The sequence below is a fragment of the Gracilinanus agilis genome, chromosome 3 (assembly GCF_016433145.1).
Source record: "Gracilinanus agilis isolate LMUSP501 chromosome 3, AgileGrace, whole genome shotgun sequence".
NCBI lineage: Eukaryota > Metazoa > Chordata > Mammalia > Didelphimorphia > Didelphidae > Gracilinanus > Gracilinanus agilis.
The window spans coordinates 85,468,962-85,490,320 of NC_058132.1; the positions used below are offsets into that span (position 1 = coordinate 85,468,962).

General features: G+C 35.9%; 1 protein-coding gene and 1 pseudogene across 1 annotated transcript; both read left to right on the forward strand.

Annotated features, from left to right (window-relative positions):
- The first annotated feature begins 1,361 nt into the window (after positions 1 to 1,361).
- LOC123243297 (vomeronasal type-1 receptor 1-like) lies at positions 1,362 to 2,291 on the forward strand. Its single transcript, XM_044671529.1, has one exon. It carries the CDS (start codon positions 1,362 to 1,364, stop codon positions 2,289 to 2,291), a length of 930 nt encoding a protein of 309 aa, XP_044527464.1.
- A 10,915-nt stretch (positions 2,292 to 13,206) lies between these two features.
- Positions 13,207 to 14,050, forward strand: LOC123241081 (annotated as a pseudogene).
- Positions 14,051 to 21,359: the final 7,309 nt, after the last annotated feature.

Consider the following 21,359-nt stretch of genomic DNA (forward strand, 5'->3'; position numbering starts at 1 on the left):
AAGAGAGAGAGAGAGAGAGAGAGAGAGAGAGAGAGAGAGAGAGAGAGAGAGAGAGAGAGAGAGAGAGAGAGAGAGAGAGAGAGAGAGAGAAGGAACACAAAGACAAAACTTTAGCATGGTCTCAGCATATCAGCATGTCAGCTCTTCCTCCTCAGATGATCAGAGTGAGAGTGAATGAGCTGAACTGCTTTATTAAGGAAAGTAGCAATGGGGGTTGTGAGATGTCAATCAAACAGTCCCTATATCAGGAGTTTTAGCATGTTAATGACAAAGCCAAAAGCAGATGATAACACAATAGATAAGCTAGTTATCTAGGGCAGAACCTTCTCCTTTCCAGGATGCTGGCACCAGCTTATGCAAGTGAAAATTTAAGTCTTTGACATTACAAAGGACCTGCAGAACTATCTGCTAGCTTTCAGACTGCAGATCACAATAAAGGCTTGATTTCTAACAAATTCTAACAAATTTCAGCAACCAATCATGTGAAATATTAGAAATATATGCATAAGTCTGGTCCGTGAACACTTTGCTCATAAGAGTCAGCTTTTGAATATATCTTTAATATCTTCATGATTCATTATACCTGAAACCCTACATATTGAGTTGTAATGATGAAGGGAAGCATTTCAGAAAAACTTGGGTATATGTATATGAACTCATACAAAGTGAAATAAGCAGAACTAGAGAACATTTGAAAGATTTGTTAATGCTAATGAATAAAATGATAGAGATTGCTCATGATGAAATATGCCATTCATATCTAGATAGAGAACTGATGACTGATGGAATTAGATTGTAAATTGGTTGATGAAAGAATTTTTTTTTTTGCTTTACAGCTTTGTGATTTTTTTTCTTTCTAGACGGGCAAAGGGGAAGATGAGAGGGAAAGAATTAAGAGCCAAAAAGTAAAAAAAATATTTTTAAAAAAGTTTCTAGAAGAATAATTAAAATCGCTGAATGTATGAATAACTAAAAACAATTCTCTCATTTCAAGCACAATCATAATAATAATGAACATTTCTATATATGTATATATGTATGTATAACATTACTATGTGCCAGGCACCTAAGCCTCTAAGCAGCTTTACAAATAGTTTATCATTGGATCTTCACAACAACCTTGACAGGTGGACATTATTATTATATCCATTTCTCAGATGATGAAATGTAGGCAAAAACTACATGATTTACCTAAAGTCTTGCACCTAACCTGAGGTAGGAATTGAATTCAGTTCTTCTTGGCTCCAAACCCAGTGCTCAATCTACTGAGACACCTAGAAGATTTGATCAACGCTTTCTATTTTTCCCATCAGGTTCCACAGTTTCCAGTTGCTGTTTTATCTCCTTTAGACATCTAACAAATGATTGCTCATAATATAGCACTAAAAATTATCTTCTTCTCTCAGACTCTAGTCGGAGTCTTGGGGAATTCCTTCCTCTTGGGCCTTTACGTCATCACCTTCTTTGCTGGTCCCAGGCTGAGGACAATAGACATGATTCTTATCCATCTGGCCTTTGTCAATAACTTGGTGCTTCTCTCCAAGGGGATCCCTCAGACAATGGCTGCTTTTGGGCTCAATAATTTCCTGGATGATGTAGGATGTAAACTTGTCTTTTACCTTCACCGAGTAGCCCGGGGACTTTCTCTGTGCACCACTTCCCTCCTCAGTGGCTTCCAGGCCCTCACTATCAGTTCTGGTAACTCCAAATGGGCAAAAATCAAAACCAGAGTTCAAAAATATGCTTTCTCCTTTTGCCTTTTTTGTTGGGTTCTCCATTTGGGGACAAATGGGTCTATTCTTGTCTATATGAAAGGCCCAAAAGGTTATAAAAACATTACTAAGATACAGGATTTTGGTTTTTGCTCAGCATCACTTAATCCTTCATTTACTACCTTAATATCTGCATCCATAATTTCCCTACCTGATGTCACATGTCTAATAATTATGATCTGGGCCAGCAGTTCCATGGTACTTGTCTTGTACAGACACCGCCAAAGGGTCCAGTATATTCACAGTCACAATCTCTTCTCTAGATCCTCTCTTGAGGCCAGGGCAACCCAATCTATCCTGATGCTGGTTAGCATATTTGTATACTTTTATTCACTCAATTCTGTATTGACAGTATATGTGCAATTTGCAAAGACGAACCACTGGCTATTGAATGTTTCTACCTTCCTGGCTGCCTGCTTTCCAGCTTGTAGCCCCTTTGTGCTGATCTTCAATGATTCACAAGTGTCTAAGTACTGCTTGACTATTTGGGAGAAAATAAAGCCTCCATCTTTATATTGAATTTTATGAAATTAGTTAGTTATTTGTTATCTCACACTGCCTGGGAATATTTCAATAAGAAGGAAGACCTCTCTCAGATATCCTTATTCTATAACATCCAGATTATTAGGTGATTTTAGCTCATATTAGGTCATATCTTCTTTTTGAGATAATGTGATCTTGGGGCCTCCCTTAAAGACTATGAGAATGTATTCTGGGACTAGTCTGAAATAAAGGAACTCTGATATCTGTTTCAATACTGAAATGGTGTAATTCTCAGAATGTTTTTTGTGGGGTCCCTGTTTCATAAGATCCCTATCCTTCCAAGTTCTTGCAACCCAATATAACTTTATAACTACTGTATGAGTCCCTTTGCCTGTTAAAGAGTCAATTCTAATTAACTGAATCTGTATTAATTACTTCAGTAGGTTATTTTGGCCGAAAAGTAGAGTGGCTGAAAAGAAGTAATGCTTAGTACAGTTGGAGATGAGTGGAATTGATGTAGGCCAACAACTCCCAGGCTTGTAATGCTGGAGAGGTGTGCTAAAGCTAGATTTTGAAATACTTATATGTCAGGATGAGAAATTAGCATTTTAGCCAATCAACAATAGATACCCACTGATTAGATCTTTTTGAGCATGACTGGAATATGGCTGGATTTGTGCTTTGTGACTATGACTGAAAATCAAGTACATGATAGATTAGAGAAGGGAAACACAAAGTAGGAAAATCATTTTAAAGTCTCCTATAGTGGGAGGGCTGTGGGTAGGCAAAAGCCACTTCCCACATCCAAAATAATGTCTATTACATTTCAAATACTTTTAATCTAGAAGTGTAAGTATTTCTTTTAGGGATTCAAAATAAAACTCAGTTTTCCTGGTCACACTAAAGGAAAGGGTAACCACTTATTCTGTTATTCTTATTCTTAGCAAACCCCTCTCTCTCCCACTACGTTTTGGCTACACAAAACATAGCACACAACGTATTCAACTAAATATTAAAACTTAATTTGGAGAAATTATATAGTTCTTGATATAGTATGCAAAAGAACAAATAAGCTTCTTAGTCAGGAGTGATACAAAATGTCAGATAGACTATAAAATTGAATTAATACTAATCATTCATCATTAGAATAAGTAAATATTATAACAATGACAATAATAACTAAATTAATTATTCAGTGGCACATCAAAATACCCAATGCCTTTTGTTATATAAACTGAGCTCACTTCTCAACTTAAACATCTTTCCTAAGGTCATTAATGATTTCTTATTTTATATACACATGCATACATATACACACATATCCATACATATATACATACACACATATATGCAGGTATACAAATACTCATATTCATAAACATATTTATACATATACACACCTATAGAGAGAGAAACTGAGACTAAAAATAGCTGGTCCTCAGATACTATTAAAAATAGATAGATATATGTATGTATGTCTTGTGTGTGTGTGTGTGTGTGTACATGTGTGCTCTGTGCTCTAACTCAACCTCTGTCCAAGACAATCTCTCATTTCATCTTTGATGTAATCATAAGAGGTCTGTGGGTAGGCAAAAACTACTTCTCAGCTAAGAGGGGTCTAGGCTATAATGATATCTATTACATTTCAAATACTTGAATTCTAGAGGTATAAAATTTTCTTTTAGGGGTTCAGAATAAAATTCAGTTTCCCTGATAGCTTTAAAGGGGAGAGTAACATTTAACTTATTCTCAGCCAGCTCCTCTCTTTCCCACTAGGTTTAAGTTATATAAAAATAACAAGAAACATATTAATCTAACTAAATAGTAAAAGAGAATTTGGAAAAGTTCTGTAGTTCATGACATAGTGCCCACAAAAAAAAAAAAAAAGCAAATGATCTCTTTGATCAGGAGAGATATATAGTGTCAGCCCAATCAAAATGAGAATTATCACCTAAGAAATGTGCTCTTAGCAGTGTTTCCAGTTGTTGGTGCTAGAATTCAAAGGACATGTTGAAGAGGAAGTTATACTGTGGTTCCAGGAAACATGTTTTCCAGTCAAAAGTTTGTACCTCGTCTCTACCTGTCTTTCAAACTCAATTTCTCTCTCTTTTTTTATTAGTGTCAAATGTCTTTTATCCTCAGACAGGTGTAAGGTCTCACTTCATTTGTATAGAAATCAGCAAGATCATGCATCAGGGAATTATTCTATCTACTTTGCCTGAGGAGGTACTGCAACATAGTTACAAATTTAGGATCTGGAGAGCTTACCATTGGTCATCTGATCCAACCCATATAAAAAAGCAATCTGAAATAGGAATAGTGATCATCCAGGCTCTTCTTGGAATTCTCTAAAGATTCCAGGGAAGAGGATCCCACCACCTTTTGAGACAGTTCTTTGCCCTTTGGGATCTTTTTTTGTCCTCTCTAATATCAAATCTGGGAAAGTAGGTGGTATAGTGCCTAGAGAAAGGGGTCTTGGAGTCAGGAATACTCATCTTTTCCAATAGGTATGTGACTTAGGGCAAATCACTTATCCCTGTTTCCTTCAGTTTCCTTGTCTGTAAAATGAGCTGGAAAAGGAAATGGCAAATCACTATAGCATCTTTGTTAAGAAAACCCCAAATGGAGTCACAAGGAGTCACACTACTGAGAACAACTGAACAACAAATATCAAATCCAAGTGTGCATAAAAATACATACATACTTGGATTATCTAAGTAAAAACTCATTTTGAGAGAATGGATCCACTTATACCCCAAACTAGCTGACTATCCTTCATCTTATCCCTTTACCATGGACTGACCAGCACTGGGTAGCCAAATGCACAGCTGATACCTAGGCAACTCCATTGAGAAGCCCAAACAATTTATATCCCCTGTTCAAAGGATGCAATTTGCAATTTCTAAGGGGAAAGGCATGATAATCTTCTGTCATGTGAATACAAAAAGAATCCCTATAATTTTGAATTTTAGATTAACTAGCTCAAAATTTCTTCCCTAGTCACCACTCTCTGCTCCCTCTTACACATTCATATCAGATATTCCCTTGCTAGGTTGCTATTTATTTTTGCCTCTTCCTTGCTTGAAGAAAGCTTACCTTTCAAGGTATGGTCAGTATTGGTCAGGGTCTGGGTTGGTCTTACTGAACTGTTCCCATTAACTAATCCTTTAAAAATTCTTGATTATAATGGATGATACAATACAAAGGATAGGCAGAATTCTATACTCAGATATAAATGCAAGGTAAAAAAAGGTGGTATCAATAAAAATATTTAAGTCATGTGGAATTAGAAACAGAAGATACATTATTGGTCAACTAGTCTAAGCCTCTAATTTGGCAAAGAATAAACTGAGGCCCATGGATAGAAAATGAATTACATAAGATCAAAGAGATGATTCTAAGGGGCATAAAGATGCTTTTAACCCAGAATTCCTGGTTCCAAATCCAATTCCTCTTTCCAGTATCCCAATGAAGTACATTGAAAAAAAGTCATATGAGGAAAAATAGAAGGAAATGGTGAGGTTTAACCACAGAAACTGGATACTCCACAAGATGGGAGAAAGGAGAATATGATAGGTGACTTTAAGCATTCAAAAGTTTATTAATAAAGGACATATTACATTTCTTTCTTAGCCCCAGAAGTCAGCATTAATAGGAATAAAGGGGAAAAGCTATAAAGGAGAAAATGTAGGTTAAAGATATAAATATAACACCTTGTTACATTAATTCACTTGTTTTAACTTTCAGGGCAATATACTGGTCGCTAAGGTCTCCCTTATTTTTTTTCCCATTTTGGGTTTAGGGAGATTATTTTAAGTGGAATGTTATGTTCTGAGTTGTCACAATTATTCTGAGACATCCGTTAGAAAAAATTTCTAACCCCTAGACCAGTGATGGGCAAACTTTTTAAAGAGGGGGCCAAAGGAAAGGAAATGTTCATCTGTCAGATTGTTTCTAAGGCAACTCTTTCTAAATTTCATTGTATTGTATCCTACTCATTGTATTCGTCAGATTAGGAATAATATCCCACTGGCCACTGGCCAGATAGAACATTTGAGGGGGCTGCATCAGGCCAGTGGGCATGGCCCTAGTTTGCCCATCACTGCCCTAGACAAAGGTTAGGTTCTTTGCCTAACCTGTGTATGTATATGTGTGTGTTTGTGTAAATATATGTGTGTTTATGTATACATATGTGAGTATATATATTGTTGGACATGGATGGATGGAGAGGAAAACACACAAAGAAAAATAAGAGATTTTAACAGTGCTTGACTAATTAATGAAAATTAATTTTGAGTACATATAGTATCTGTGGATAGACATGCAAGTTGGACAAGAGCTGACCTTTTTCTCATAATTCCATTCAGCCTATATACTGTCAATCGTATTTTTGGAGCCCCCAAATTTGCCCCTATCCCTTGGGAATTTGCCTTAAGGGAAGTCCCAGACTGACTTTGTCTTAGATTGAAGGGATGGACCACCAAGCATCTGTTAAGTCAAACTCCAATCACCCTTTTTGTCTTAGAAGTTTCTCTCATTGTATCCTAAGCCACTCCCTGGTACCACAGCCTCTAGTTATAGCTTTTTTCCCAGGCCTGCTTGTGACCAGTCAGTATGTGTTTTCTGCCCTATATTCCCCAAAAGGTACATAAGACCCCAAGTTCTTTTACTCTTTGGGAAATCATCTTTGGTCATGTGTTTTTCCAAAGCCACTGTTCCAGAGTCCTAGAGCTTTGACTCTGTGTGGTATTAAGAGCTTAACTCTGTGTGGCCTCAGGATCTTGAGCACTATCTCTTGTCCTGATTAAAGACTTGTTCTTTCTGAGTACTTTAGTGTTTCTGTGTTTTTCAAAGTTGACAATACTCTTTTCCATAAGTACTATTAGGTCAAGAATTTTTCTCAATATTTCCCTTCTCTATATATTACAGTCCTCCTTTTGATCAATGCTTGCTCATACCTCTCAAATCTAGATGCTCAAATCTCTTCATCCCACCAATTCTGAAAGAGCTTCTCTTTTTAAAAAAGTGTTCAGAAAGATAACTCTGCCTCCCCTCTGCCCCTTTACCACTCCCCCTTACCTTCTGTCTTAGAATCAATACTAAGTATGGGTTCCAGGGCAGAAGAATGGTAAGAGTAAAGTAACTAAGGTTAAGTGACTTGCCCAGGGTCACACAGCTAGAAAGTATCTTTAAATCCTTTTTCTCTCTCTCTCTTTTTAAGTCATTCAAAATAAATTTCTATATTAGGCTGTTCAGCCTGGTTCTGATTTCCCAAATCAGGAGGCACACCAGATAATGTAAGAGCAAGAGGTACTCTGCTTTTTTGCAAGCTTGAGCTTGGTCCCACAGCCTCCAAGGCAAATTGAACAGGGAATGAGAGGCTTAGCCAGCTTTATATAGTTCCAGGAACTGGGGGAGGGTGGGGGAGTTTATTCAACAAATGCTTCCATTCCACAGATGTTACTAGTTGTGGGTCTTCCTGCATTTAACAGAGGTTACCAGTTGGGGGTTTTCCTGTCATTCAGTAGGTGTTGCTGTTTTTATCAGCTCTTATACTCAGTTGGCTTCCCAAGCCTATCAAGGCATGTTGCAAAAAATAAAGCAAGAAAAAAATTAAGTGAAAAAATATACTGCAATGCATACTCAGCGTTCATTGGTTCTCAGTCTGAAGGCAGACAGCATTTTATATCATGAGTCCTTTGGAAATGTGTTCGATATAGATCTGATGACTTTATTTTATGAAACTCCCAAATATACAATTGTCCCTTGAGAATTTGCCTTCAGAGAACTCCCAGACTGACCTTTGTCTTAGACTGAAAAATGGACCATTAAGAATCCATTAAACACCCTGAAGAGGTGTGAAAGTAATATTCAAACCTTAAGTACCCTTTTTGTCTTCTTAGCCTCTCTTGGGCCACTCCCAGATACCTCAGCCTCAAGCCTCTTTGTAATCAGGCAGTGTGTGTTTCCTTTCCTTCATTCCCCAGAGTGTATATAAGACCTTGAGTTCTTCAGTCCATTGGAAAATCCCCTTCAAGGTGCATTTTCCTGGATATAGTGTTCCCAGAGTCCCAGAGCTTGTGTCTGTTAGGTATTATGTGCATGACTGTGTGGTGGCCCTTAGAGTATTGTCCTCTTTATCTTGATTAAAGACTTGTTCTTTCTAACTACTTTGGTGGTTCTTTGTTTTTTTTTAAGATTGACATATTAGAGTATAGATCAGAAGAGCTAAGTTTTCACAGTCAATTAGCTTTACAATATTGCTCTTTCTGTGTATAGTTATCCTGGTTCTGCTCACTTCGGTTTGCATTATTTCATATTAACCATCCCAGGTTTTCTGAAATTGTGTGCTTGTTTGTTTCTAATAGCACAACAGTATTCCTTTGCATTCATATATCATAACTTGTTTAGCATGGCCAACCCTTCAGTTTCCAAATTTTTGCCATCACAAATGAAGCTGCTATAAATATTTTTGTAGAGATTTGTCCTTTTCCTTTTTGTTTTATTTCTTTGGGTTATAGATCTAGGACTGGCATTGCTAAATAAAGTGGCATACAAAAGTCTATATTTTGGAAGTACAGTTTTGGGTATAGTTCCAAATTGTTCTCCAGAATGATTAGACCATTTCACAACTCTGCCAAAAGTTCAATATTGTGCCTATTTTTTCATATTCTTCTCCAACATTTGTCATTTTTATTTTCTATCATGTTAACTAATCTAATAGATGTGAGTGATAACTTGGAGTTGTTTTAATTCACATTTCTCTAATTATTAGTGATTTAGATCATTCATTCATATAACTATTGATAGCTTTAAATACTTCTGAAAACTGCCTAGATAACCCAATCTCTAATATATGGTTTTGATTCAAGCAAGTAAGTAGACCATAAACACATTCATTTCTAATAATAATAATTAATGTTTTACAAAACTTACTATATGGCAAGTACTGTGCTAAGTGCTGTACAATTATTATTTCATTTGATCCTCATAACAACACTGGGAGTTATATGCTATTATTTTCCTCATTTATCATTTGAGGAAACTAGCAAACTGAAATTAAGTGATTTTCCTAGGTTCAAACCTCTAATAAGTGTCTGAGACTACATTTGAACTCAGTTTTTCCTGAGTATATGCTCAGCATTTCATCTAACATGCTAATTTTGTGCTCTAATTATTGGATTAAATTTTTTTCAATAAATGGCTTCCCCACCCTTACCACTCTTCCACCTAGGAACCAATGCACAGAAGGTAAGGGTTAATAAAAATGGTTTCAACTTGCCAAGGCAAGACAGGCAAAGAGGTGATTAACACTCTACCATTATATAAGAAAATTTAAAATTAGACCTCACCTAGAGTAGAATAGGATGCTTTAAAAAAGGTCTTTATTGAAGGATTGGATGACTTCTTGTCAGATGCTTTGAAATGGAAATTCTCCTATAGATGTGCATTGAAGATCCCTGTTGGATTTAGGGTTTGTTTTTTGAGTCTGAGAAAAGTCAAAGTGCCAATTGAATTAATTAGCCTGGATGCACAACTAGTTAGGACCATGCAAATTCCATGACACAGACTGACTCATGAGAATAAGAGACTATGTTGATATTTCTACTATCTTCCAAGGTCTGAGAATGCTGGAAGAGGAACTGGATCCTGAAAGTAGGAAATGCTGGATTACTAGTGTCATATAGGAAGATGGAAGTAAGAAAGTTTACCATCCCTGAAACTCCAATAAAATGCTTGGAATATTTGCCTCTTGCTTTCACTTTATAAAGAATTTTCTTCACAAAAACTCATGATTCAACTCTTACTCATAGTATTATCTCCATTATCATTGATGAAGAGAAAGGTTCAAGAGGTCAATTGTTTGTATTTGTTACCTGGAATTCATATTTAGATTAGAAGTCACAATGACAACTAAAGGACTGAAAACCATAGGAAGAAACCTTCTGGGTTTAGGATGTTTCAGAGAGAACCAAGAGACTACATATAACTTAGGTTAAAGACTGAAATTCTCACCTTTTTTGGATGCAGTTTTCTCTAATTTTCCTGTGTTTGTGACCCCACTTGACTCTCATGACCTGAGGAACTCAGGAAAGTTTCTCTTCCAGCTGACAGTGGCAACTTGATTAGCTTTACTAATTCTATTATTATGTACTGAAGGCAATTTTCATTGATTCATAGATATTATTGATAATTATTTGCACCTGGGACAAAAGTTCAATTTCTATGAGATGACCACGACTTCCCTGGTAGACTATCATATTTCCTATATGCAACATGATAATCATAGCTCTAGGACAGGGGTCGGTAACCTTTTTGGCTGTGAGATCCATAAACACCACATTTTTTAAAATGTAATCTCGTGAGAGCCGTACAGTGCTCACAGTGTGTGCTCCTGTAACAGCGCCTGAAAAAAAGTGGACTTTATGGCTCCTGCAGAAAGAGCCATATCTGGCCCTAAAAAGAGCCAGATATGGCTCGAGAGCCATACGTTGCTGACCCCTGTTCTAGGAGATGCATTCTGGTAATCCTGTAACTATAAATAACCCATCATATGTGGTGTACTCTTACATAAATGACTACACAAATTGTTTCTTAGCTATCACAAACTTATATAATTATATATCATATAAATATTTGGGAATACATGGTATTTTTTTTCTCTTTAATGGTTTCTTTGTGTTATAAGTCCAGGATTAGAGCTTTAAGCTAAAAGAATATAAGTATTCTCCCCCTGTCCAGAGATCACACAAGTAGCTTCTTTTTTGTTTCTCTAAGGTGTTTATGATGTCATTATTTGTATGTAAGCCATGTACCCATTTGGATCTTATCTTGACCTATAGTATAGAATAATAGTCTTTAGGGAGTTTCTACCATGCTACTTTTCCTTTTTCTTTCTGGTTTTCAATGAATTTTGAATTCTTACTCACGATGCGTCAGAGTTTGGTTTTATGAAACACTAGACTATTCTGTTCATTTACTTCTCAATGTCACATCCTCTGACCATCCTCTCTTTCTTTGCCCAAAGCAATATTATTGGACAGTATTCTAAATCAACAGAAGCAGAAAAACAATCTTATAGAAGAAACATATCTATTTACTTCTAATCTTCCTTCTTTCTCAGTATTTTCATTATTTGTTTTGAATTTTTGTTCCTCCAGATGAATTATGTATGCATTTTTCTAGCTACATAGAATAATCTTTTTGTAGTTTGACTCATAAGGTGCCTAATAACCATATTTGTTTTTTTTTAATTTTTTTTATTTTAAACCCTTAACTTCTGTGTATTGACTTATAGGTGGAAGAGTGGTAAGGGTGGGCAATGGGGGTCAAGTGACTTGCCCAGGGTCACACAGCTGGGAAGTGGCTGAGGCGGGATTTGAACCTAGGACTTCCCGTCTCTAGGCCTGACTCTCACTCCACTGAGCTACCCAGCTGCCCCTAACCATATTTGTTTTGGTATTGTGGTGATTTTTATTATCTTTCTAGGCTTCCCCATAAGGAATTACTATTTACCTAATTATTTAGGTCTGATTTTATTTGTGTAAAAAATACTTTGTAACTCTATTCATACAGAACCTCTTGTCTTGATAATTAGACCTCCATATAGTTTATGCAGTCTGTAATTATTTTGAATAGATTTTCTTTTTAATATTTCTTCTGCCTATGCCTTGTTGACAACATACAGAAATGTTTGATTTATATGGATTCAGATTCATTTTTAACTTGTAAGATCGATCTTTAGTGGTTTAATTTAATTAATTGCTTATTTTTATTGACTTTAGTAAACCACTTTATTATCTGTGAAAAGTTGTGGTTTTTTTCTTCTTTCCCTATACTTACTCAATTTATTTTTCTTATTTTACTGATATTTCTAGAATTTTATCAAATGATATTTAACAATATGAACTTTACCTTAGCACTATTTGATAAAATGTTGACTTTTGGTTTCACATATATACTATTCATAAATTAAAGAAAGAATCTTCTTTTGTTATATGTCTATTGTTCTTATATCCTATTGCATTTATACTTTTTTCCTATTATTGAATAGTCTGCATAAAAATCCTGTTTGGTCATAAGAAAGAGTATTTTTATTCTCCGTCATTATTTATTCTTCAGTCTTCTTTTAGCACCTCTTGACCAGCTATACTACTATATCTATAAAAGTCACCCAAGCCAACACATTTATCAAGAATGTACAATATCTTCTAACCTATGGTAGCAAAGTAAAGAATTCACTATTGGAACCTTTCAGTATCTGGAGGGTTTGCAGCAATGAGAGGAAAAGCAAATTATTCAATACCAAAACAGAAGAAAAATTCTCCATCATCAGGATGAGGCAGGAAGAAAATCAAGTTAATTGTAGGAAATTCAGAGACTTCTAAGGTTTTATACAATGTGCATGACACAGAAACTGGCATGAATAAAGAATGCTCAGGGTTTCATAGATAACTTATCAGTCTCTTTCTCCTCTTTCACCACCACTCCCTTTAGTGGCAGACTGGGGGTCACTATTTGATTTGGTTCATGACCAGATCTCATCTTAAAGGCATAAGCTTGGGACTTATAGAAGAAAGTTGATATAGGTCTTAACCTTAGTGTTATAGATTCTGATAAAACATCATCTTCAATTGCATCCAGTCTCTGTTCATCTATTACTGGGCAATGTTTCCTAGGGAAGAAACTAGATTCTAGGATCTTTAACTTACCTGAACTCAAAAATGAACTTGACACATACAAGTTTCTGGTAAAAAAAAAAAAAACCATTACAAATGGCAGGCAAGGCAGAATGTATTAACTTTGTGGATTGGAGAATTAGGTCTATATAGAACATTGTGTACAACTCTCTTATTTCAAAGAAGATAATCAACCTCTTGTTTTTCTCTCCAGTTTTTACTGACTATTTGATCATTGGAACAAAGAGAAAATAATTCCTAATATCATAGTAATGAGGATTATATTCCTTTCTGACTGCACTTGGGGCTAAGGGAAACTCCTTCCTCCTGAGCCTTTATATCATCACCTTCCTCAGTGGTGCCATGCTGAGGCCAATAGATTTTCTTCTCACTTACCTATCTTTGGCCAATGACTTTGTGCTTCTGTCTAAAGAGGTTCCTCAGAAATGGCCACTTTTGAACTCAACAGTTTCCTGGATGATGTAAGATGTAAATTTGACTTTTGCTGTCAGTGGGTGGTCCAGGACCTTTTTTTAGTACCATTTGCCATTTGAGTGGCTTCCAAGCTTTCAGCATCAATCCTATGATTGATAGTGGGCCAAAGCCAGAGTCCCAAAGTGCATGTTTCCTTTACATATTCTCTACTGGCCCCTGATTCTACTTAAAAATTGTAGTTGTTTTTTTTTTTTTTTTTTGTAAATGAAAGCCTCAGTGAGAAGCAAAAACATCTCTAAGATATAAGAGATATAAGATTTTGTTTTTTGCTCAGTTTCAGTTCTTGCTTCTGTTACTTCCTCCTTATATACACTCATGATTTCTATTCCTAAAATTGTTTGTGTAGGAGTCAAGATCTGGGCCAGTGTTTACACCATGTTTCTCCTGTACAAACACCATCAGAGGGTCTATCACATACATACCAGACTGTCCTCTAGAGCCTCCCCTGTGGTCAGAGCCATCCAAAACATCCTGTTGCTGGTCATTATGCTTGTTTCTTTTTACTCACTAAATTTTATCTTGGTATTTTATTTGAATTTTGTAAAGATACCACCTTGACTGGTGAATTCTTCTATCTTCTTAGCTGCCTAATTTCCAGCTTGCAGCTTTGTAGGTCCCTAAGTATTGCCTGACTTTCTGGGGTAAATTAAAGCTCTCATTCTCCCTCAGTCTCTTGGGATATTAAATTTCCTCCTTTCAAATCGTGCCCCAATTGGGTTATAGAACCACTAACTACCAGGATTCTTGAACCCCCCCACTTTAATTCCTAACATATCTTTACACACACACACACACACACACATACACACACACATATACACACACACACTCATATGCATGCATGCATGCATGCATGCATGCATTAAGGTAGTATTATATCAGACATAGTAGAACCCTGTGACCAGTACCTTTCTGCTTGGAGCAATTAGTCAGTTGTAGAATAGCAGTTTATACTGGCATGGAGCTATAAGTCAGTAGATGCTAGAGGAATGATGTCAGAGAGTTTTGAGGTCCCCTATTTCCAGATTATTGTTTGACCATCTTGCCAAATTTAGACTGCCAAGAAAATAAAACAAATTAAATTGACTCAAGTACAAGGCAAATCAAGACAGAATACTGAGATTTTAAGGGCCTCTAGAGTACTAAGAGTAGGGTGGTAGAAGTAAGCCAACCTACAATGCATTCAATAAGAGGGTGCAGTATTTGCATATGAGGGACTGGCTTTTCTTGGTGTTTTGGGGCAAGGAGAAAAAGGACAAAAAATCAGAGGCAAATTCCCAAAAAGTCTGACTTCAAATCCACTGATTCATTACCTGCCCACCCTGTGAAAGAATTTTTTAAATGATTTTAAAACTGACTAAATTATGTTTGTATTGTCATCACATCCTAGAAACTCTAGTGAAAGTCAGTAATAAAATATTCCTTTGGTGGTGTGGAATGGATAGGTTGTGGTCTAAGTTCTAAATAATTGCTGTGTTCAGAGTGAAGTTTTAACACTATGTGTGTAAGTTTCAAATTAGTAGATTTTTACTTAGCATTTTAAAATTATATTTTACATGGAAGTATCCAGTAAATATTCCATTGTTAAGAATCATGAAATTAAAGATGAGGAGTAGTTAATGGTAGTGGTAATAAGATTAAAATGGGTATACCAATAAGGGTAAGGGAACAAAGTCATTGGGCAAAAACACATAGGAAGGAAGTATGGTCTTCATTCCACAGGTTTTGCTAATCCTGCTGATAAGAGCCAAGAAAGAGGAAAATAAGAGCAAGAGCAAGATGCAGTTTTGGGAAACCCTGTTAAGAAAATCCTAGGCTTATTCTATTGCTACTTTTTGTAAGATTATTTTTTCTAACAAGAGATCAGAAAATCTGGAGATATAGACATTTTGTTCTTTTTTTTAGACATTTGGTTTACCCAATTATATGTAAAAACAGTTTCCAAAAATTTTCAAAGAATAGTGAGTCTTGAATTCTCTGCCTCTTTCCCCCTCAAGTCACCAACCCTCTTGAGATGGTAAACAATCTCATATAAATTTTATATGTACAATTGTGTGAAACATTTTTCCATATTAAACTTTGTGTGGATGGAAATTCAAATAGAAAAATTTAAGAAAATTTTAAAAATTGCTTTGGTTTGGATTCAGATTCAGTTCTTTTTCTCTGGAAGTAGATGGCATTTTTTTTATCATGAGTCCTTTGGGACAGTTTTGGATCGTTGCTGTGTAATTAGAAATCTTGAACCCTTGGACTTCATCTCCCAGAATCTTTTTCCCTTTGTCCACATTTTATCCTCACATTTGGTAAATAAGTTGTGTGTAACTCTGCCCTTGGTCTCTCTTCTCTCACAAATGAGGCTGAGTTAGCTCCCTCTTTACTCTAGCTTTTCATTTTCCTTTACTTCACAGGTGCATTTGGGAGCGATAAATAACTGAAAGGTGGTGTTGACAGTATGTGACAGGGGCACTAAGTAATATTTTTTCTGGAAAGGGAGCAGTAGGCCAAAAAAGTTTGGGAACCACTGACATAGATGACGGATAGACTCCATCAAACTGGTTACAGTTGTAAACAACCTTGGGAGAATTTAATGAGATAAATATCTCAATTGATTTTAAGGGGTCTTCAAACATGATTTTTAGATATCTAGTAGCATCAATACCTCTGACTGATCATTTTGCCTGCCTCTGAGTTCTTTGTAACAAGAGGTAAGGGTCCATTTAGTAGCTGAAGTGAAGTGCAATAGCACTGTTGTATTTTTTAAAATGTAATGGATGAGACATCAGAAGTGATTTTCACTATTTAGGCCTTGGCTCCACATAAATGGATCGGACATATTGGAGACAGGTCTTTTACATTGTTACAGTCTCATACCAGGGAGTAGAGGGTTTTCCAAAAGGCTTAGTTACCTCAAAATGGGTTATAATCTCATCCCTTAGGAGGGAAGGTTTTCCTAGGGGACATGTTATGTTTGGATGGTTCTTGAGAGGGAGCATTACCCAGGTAGCCTAGCTTCTGGATGATTTTTATAGTTTTAACTGTTTAGCTTGCTCTACCCTTCCACCAGAATGAACTAGACTTTGTTAAAAATATCTTTGCCAAGTTTGAAAGATTGGCTAGATCTGTAGAACTTGTGACAAGTATCCATGAGTTCATAGGTTTTTTAAATGTCATACAGCAAGTGGCTATATAGAGACTCATGGGAATCCTATATGATAGTGTGTTTGTTTGCTATTGTCATTAGATGGGCTATTGTGAATTTCGGGAATTTTGGTATTTCTTTGAATGTGCATTACCTGCTGTACTACTGTTTTATAAAACGGTTACTTTGTGAAAATCATTTGCACTCACACTGTGGATCATGGCCAAGTTAAAAAGGAAATGGATCTCATTTTTGGTGAGGAACCTTTGTATTCTACCTCTCCTTGGCTGACACAGTGTGTCACTAATTATAAGCTATATATTTTTTGTTTTTAAAACATTTTTTTCTTGTATGTGCAATATAGTATTTGAGTTTTATTTTTTCTCTCAATTTTTTTTGGATTTGAAGCATATGTTACCAGTACTAAGGTTTTTTTGATTTTGCACTAGGGTAAGTTTAAAATGTCCATTAGTCCTAATATCAATGCATACCCAAAAGCTTTAGACTATGTAAACCTGCCATTCATTGTTTAAGAGTTATGGGACTTTGCTTAATGATTCTGTCTGATTCCAGGAGAAGGGAACATAAAAAAGCCATTGCACAGTGCCAAAGAAGCAAAAAGCTAACCAAAATAGTGCCAATTGAGCACAATGTCAAAGATACCAACCAATCCCAATAGGATTAAGGAGATTCTGAGCCAAGACAAGAGGACTTGAATTTGTTTGAGGTTTGAGGTTGTGGCTATTTGACATATGTCAGAGGCAAGTCTTCCCCATCCCACATTCTATCAAGCACTTCACTTTGGCTACCATCTTGGCTCCTGTATCCTTGAAAGAAAAGGTAAAATCAGACCAGGGAATACTTTTTCCCATTTGCCATTTGCTGCTAAAATCTAGTACCTTTTCTATCTTTCATAATGTAGCAAACTTTCTGTAGTCCTGGCTGCTGCTTGGGTAAGTTCATAATTGCTACTACAGGCTTACGGGACATGAATAACTTTTACATAATAATGGAACATAATAAATTTTTACACATAGTCTTTTTGGTTTTTAATTTCTTTGGAATACAAACCTAGTAGTGGTATTGCTGGGTCAAAGGGTATGTAATGTTTTATAGCCCTTTGGGAATAGGTGTAAATTGCTCTACTGAATAACTGAATCATTTCACAGCTATCCCAACAATGCATTCCTGTCTCAGCTTTCTCATATTTCCTCTAAGTTTTGTCATTTTCTTTTTCTATCAAGATAGCCAGTCTGATAGGTGTGAGATCATACCTCAGTTGTTTTAATTTGCATTTTTCTAAATAATAGTGATTTAGAATATTTTTGCCTGACTATAAAAAGCTTTAACTGCTTTGTCTGTGAACTGTTTGTTCATATCATTTGAGCATTTATCTATTGGGGAATGACTTGTATTCTAATATATTCAACTCATTTCTCTATATATTCAAGAAACAAGGCCTTTGTTAGAGACTTGCCAAAAAAATTTACACATTATGAATATTGTATATTACTTTGCATCCTATTTGCCCCTGTTTAGTTTCTAAACTCCACTTTCCTCATTCTAGTTTTCCCTCCCCACCAATGCATTCCTTTCTCATGTTTTAATTTTATTTTTTATATCATCCCATCATGTCCAACTCTCAACCTCACCCTCTGTCTGTGTATATTCCTAACTGCCCTACTATTAACAAAGTTATTTTGCATCATAAGAATCATCTGCCCACATCAGAATGTACACAGTTTAAATTTATTTGATATCTTTTATCACATCATAGATCTGAGGCAATGTTCTTCAGCTTTACAAAGAGAGACAGAAAGAGAGAGAGAGAGAGAGAGAGAGAGAGAGAGAGAGAGAGAGAGAGAGAGAGAGAGAGAGAGAGAGATGTNACAGCATTAGTTATAGTTAGTCAAATCATCATTTATTCCCTTTAGATAGCCATAGCATTTTGTAAAGCTGAGTTTAAAGGCAGGTCCTTACTCAGACTCCATCTTTACTTCCCTTCCCCCACCTGAGGTTCCTGAGACAACTGATAGGGCTTTCCTTTGATCCACCTTCCTAACAAACATCCTTCAAACAAAATAAACCCTTTTGTGTTTCAATAGCACCTATTAGTGTAATTTGTCTATTAGTTATCAAGTGGGAAGAAGAGGGAAAGAGACAACATACTCTGGGCTTAGAGGGAAGCTGGGCATCCATCTTGAAGGAAGGTGTTACTTCAAAACAGGTCCCTTCCTGTGAAATTGACTAAAGCCTGTTTGTTAATTTCAGTCTAGACTATTTCCTTCAGCTTGTGTTTGAGTCTAAGTCCCAGTCTGTAAGCCTGCTGTGTTTGTCTGTTTAGTTTAACTTCTCTTCACTTGGAGTTGTTAATATTGTTTGGAAAGGTCCAAGCCATTTGGGTTCTAACACAGTCTTCCTAGCGAAGTTTCTGGTGTTTAGTTGGACTTTGTAACTGTGGTGAAGGGAGCATTATTTCAAGCTTCAGGGTTTTTGTGCAGGGGTTTCAGAACTTGCACTGGGAATCTATTGCTTTCAGTTCTTCCAAGGTGATGTGATATAAGTAGAGAACTGTTTAATACTCTCCCAGACTGTGTCTGTAAATAGCACTAAGCACTCTTTTACTCTGTGGAACTGTGACCTGGGTCCCCCACTCTCTTGTACCTGTAAGTGTTGGGTGCTCCTGGTACTCCTCCTCACCTTGTGACTATTCCCGAGGGCTTCAACCTGGTTTTGCATATAGGCAAAATGACAAGAGTCTTACATCCAGAGCCAGCAAAGGACCCCTGTAATCTCTTTCTGAGCAGTCTCTTTTTACTTCCTCCCCCACTTACTATCTGTGGCTAAGAGTTCTGGAAGACTTAGCTACTGCTTTAGCCCAAGGCCTACTGCTGCAGTGGGTCCTGTCCTGGCCAGCTGTGCTCCACCTCTGCCCTGGTGTACTTGATCCTTCATGTTGGCCTTCTAAGTTGTTTAGGGCTAAAAAATTACTCCACTCTCTTTTTATGGATTATACAGCTCCAGAATTTGTCTTGAGGTCTTATCATTGTTTTTTGGAGGGTAATTTGGTAGAAATCAGATGGGTCCGTATACCTTCTCTGTCATTTTCATTCTACCTTTTGTTCAATTATTTGAAGGGTTGTACTATAAAAAGTATGTCCCACTTCTTTTTGTCCAAAGAAAGTACAAGTAGATCAATGTATAGAAGTTTTTAGTGGGGCTGTGGGGAAGAAAATTTAAATTTGATAGCAGGGGGAAAGACATTCCTACCAATTAGATTCATAGAAAAGAGATAAGAAAGAGCTGCATAGTAAGATGGCACATTCCTCTTTACTAGATATAAGAAAGAGAGAGAGGCTAGAAGACCACTTCTCAGGCATTTTAGAGTTTGTTTTTGGTTAGCAAGTATACTAAGTGTCCACTGGAAATTAATTCCAAATCTAAAATTATATGATTCTGTTACATGCCGAAGACATAAAGGACTCTGTTATCAATATATAGATAAAAGATTACTTAAAGCCTTCAAGGGACTCTTAAATTACCATCAGAGGAAAAGTTAAAGTCTTAGAGTTTTCACCAGGATAACCTTTTGATATACCAGTAAAATTCTCTTTCTCCATGGTTAATCCCCCTAAGATATATAATATTTAACCAATATGGAGACTCCTTCAAAGGCTAACAACTTTATGGCTCCTACATAATCAATTAAATCCAAGTGGAAAACATTCATTATTGAAACTATTTTCTTATTTAACCCTGATTATCATTCTCTATAATTTTCACACTTTTTTTCTATTTCTGCCTTTTGGAGTCAACCAGAATATATCTTTATCCACCTCCATTTGAAATGTATTCAAAAACCTTAAGTCTATTGTTATATTCCAGCTAATTTCCATATTCTGAAGGTTATACTATATTCATAGAAACTTGAAACCATCATGTGTAGCACAGTCTCTAGTCCACTCAGCATCTTAACATTATTTCCTTAAAATGTGTTGTAACTTATCAATGGGCATCCTAAAAGGTCAGAATAAGAACTGGGCTGAATATTTCAGAGATATGATCAGAGCAAAAAACAATAGTCTTTTCACAGAATTCCTTGACATTGCATACTTCCATTAAAGCATTCTAAAAAGCAGTTACCTTTTTTTATTTTCATATTCTTGGGAAATTATATAGTCTCTAAAAATGGAAGAAAAATTTTAGCATAAATAAATGTATTTTATAAAAAGCCTTTTGCTGAATCCATTAATAATATGAGTAAATTGCAACATTTGTCCTACTTTTGAATGATTCTTAGATCAATAATATAATTCCAATTTGATTATAGAAATAATTCATTGAATATATTGCTGCAGCATGTTTCTATAAGTACTGTATTCAAAGTTTTCTATCAATATTCATTTAATCGGATAATTTTCTATTATTCTTTTGTTTCATTCTTCCTTGACTGAATTATTAAAATAATATTTGCCTCATAATAGCAGTTTGGCAGAAACTTTTGACTCCTATTGAGTAAACATTGTCATTACTCATGTTTAGTCTACCTATTAAGTAAAAGTATTGTCATGATAGAAAATTTGAAAGATAAAATTCCAAGCAAAATCAACTTATTAACAAGGCAAATGGTTGCAGATCAACCAGGATCAAGGCCTCCCAAAAACCAAGAATGTCAACTGAAGGATTACAGACATTTTTGTGATCAGTAAAAAGGAACATCAGAGGTTACAAAGATTTAGTTAACAAGGATGCTATCAATTATGATTGGTTAGGGATTGGATGAGGTTAAAA

Coding starts and splice junctions, on each gene's coding strand:
- LOC123243297 (XM_044671529.1), top strand. CDS start 1,362: ATGATTGCTCATAATATAGCACTAAAAATTATCTTCTTCTCTCAGACT.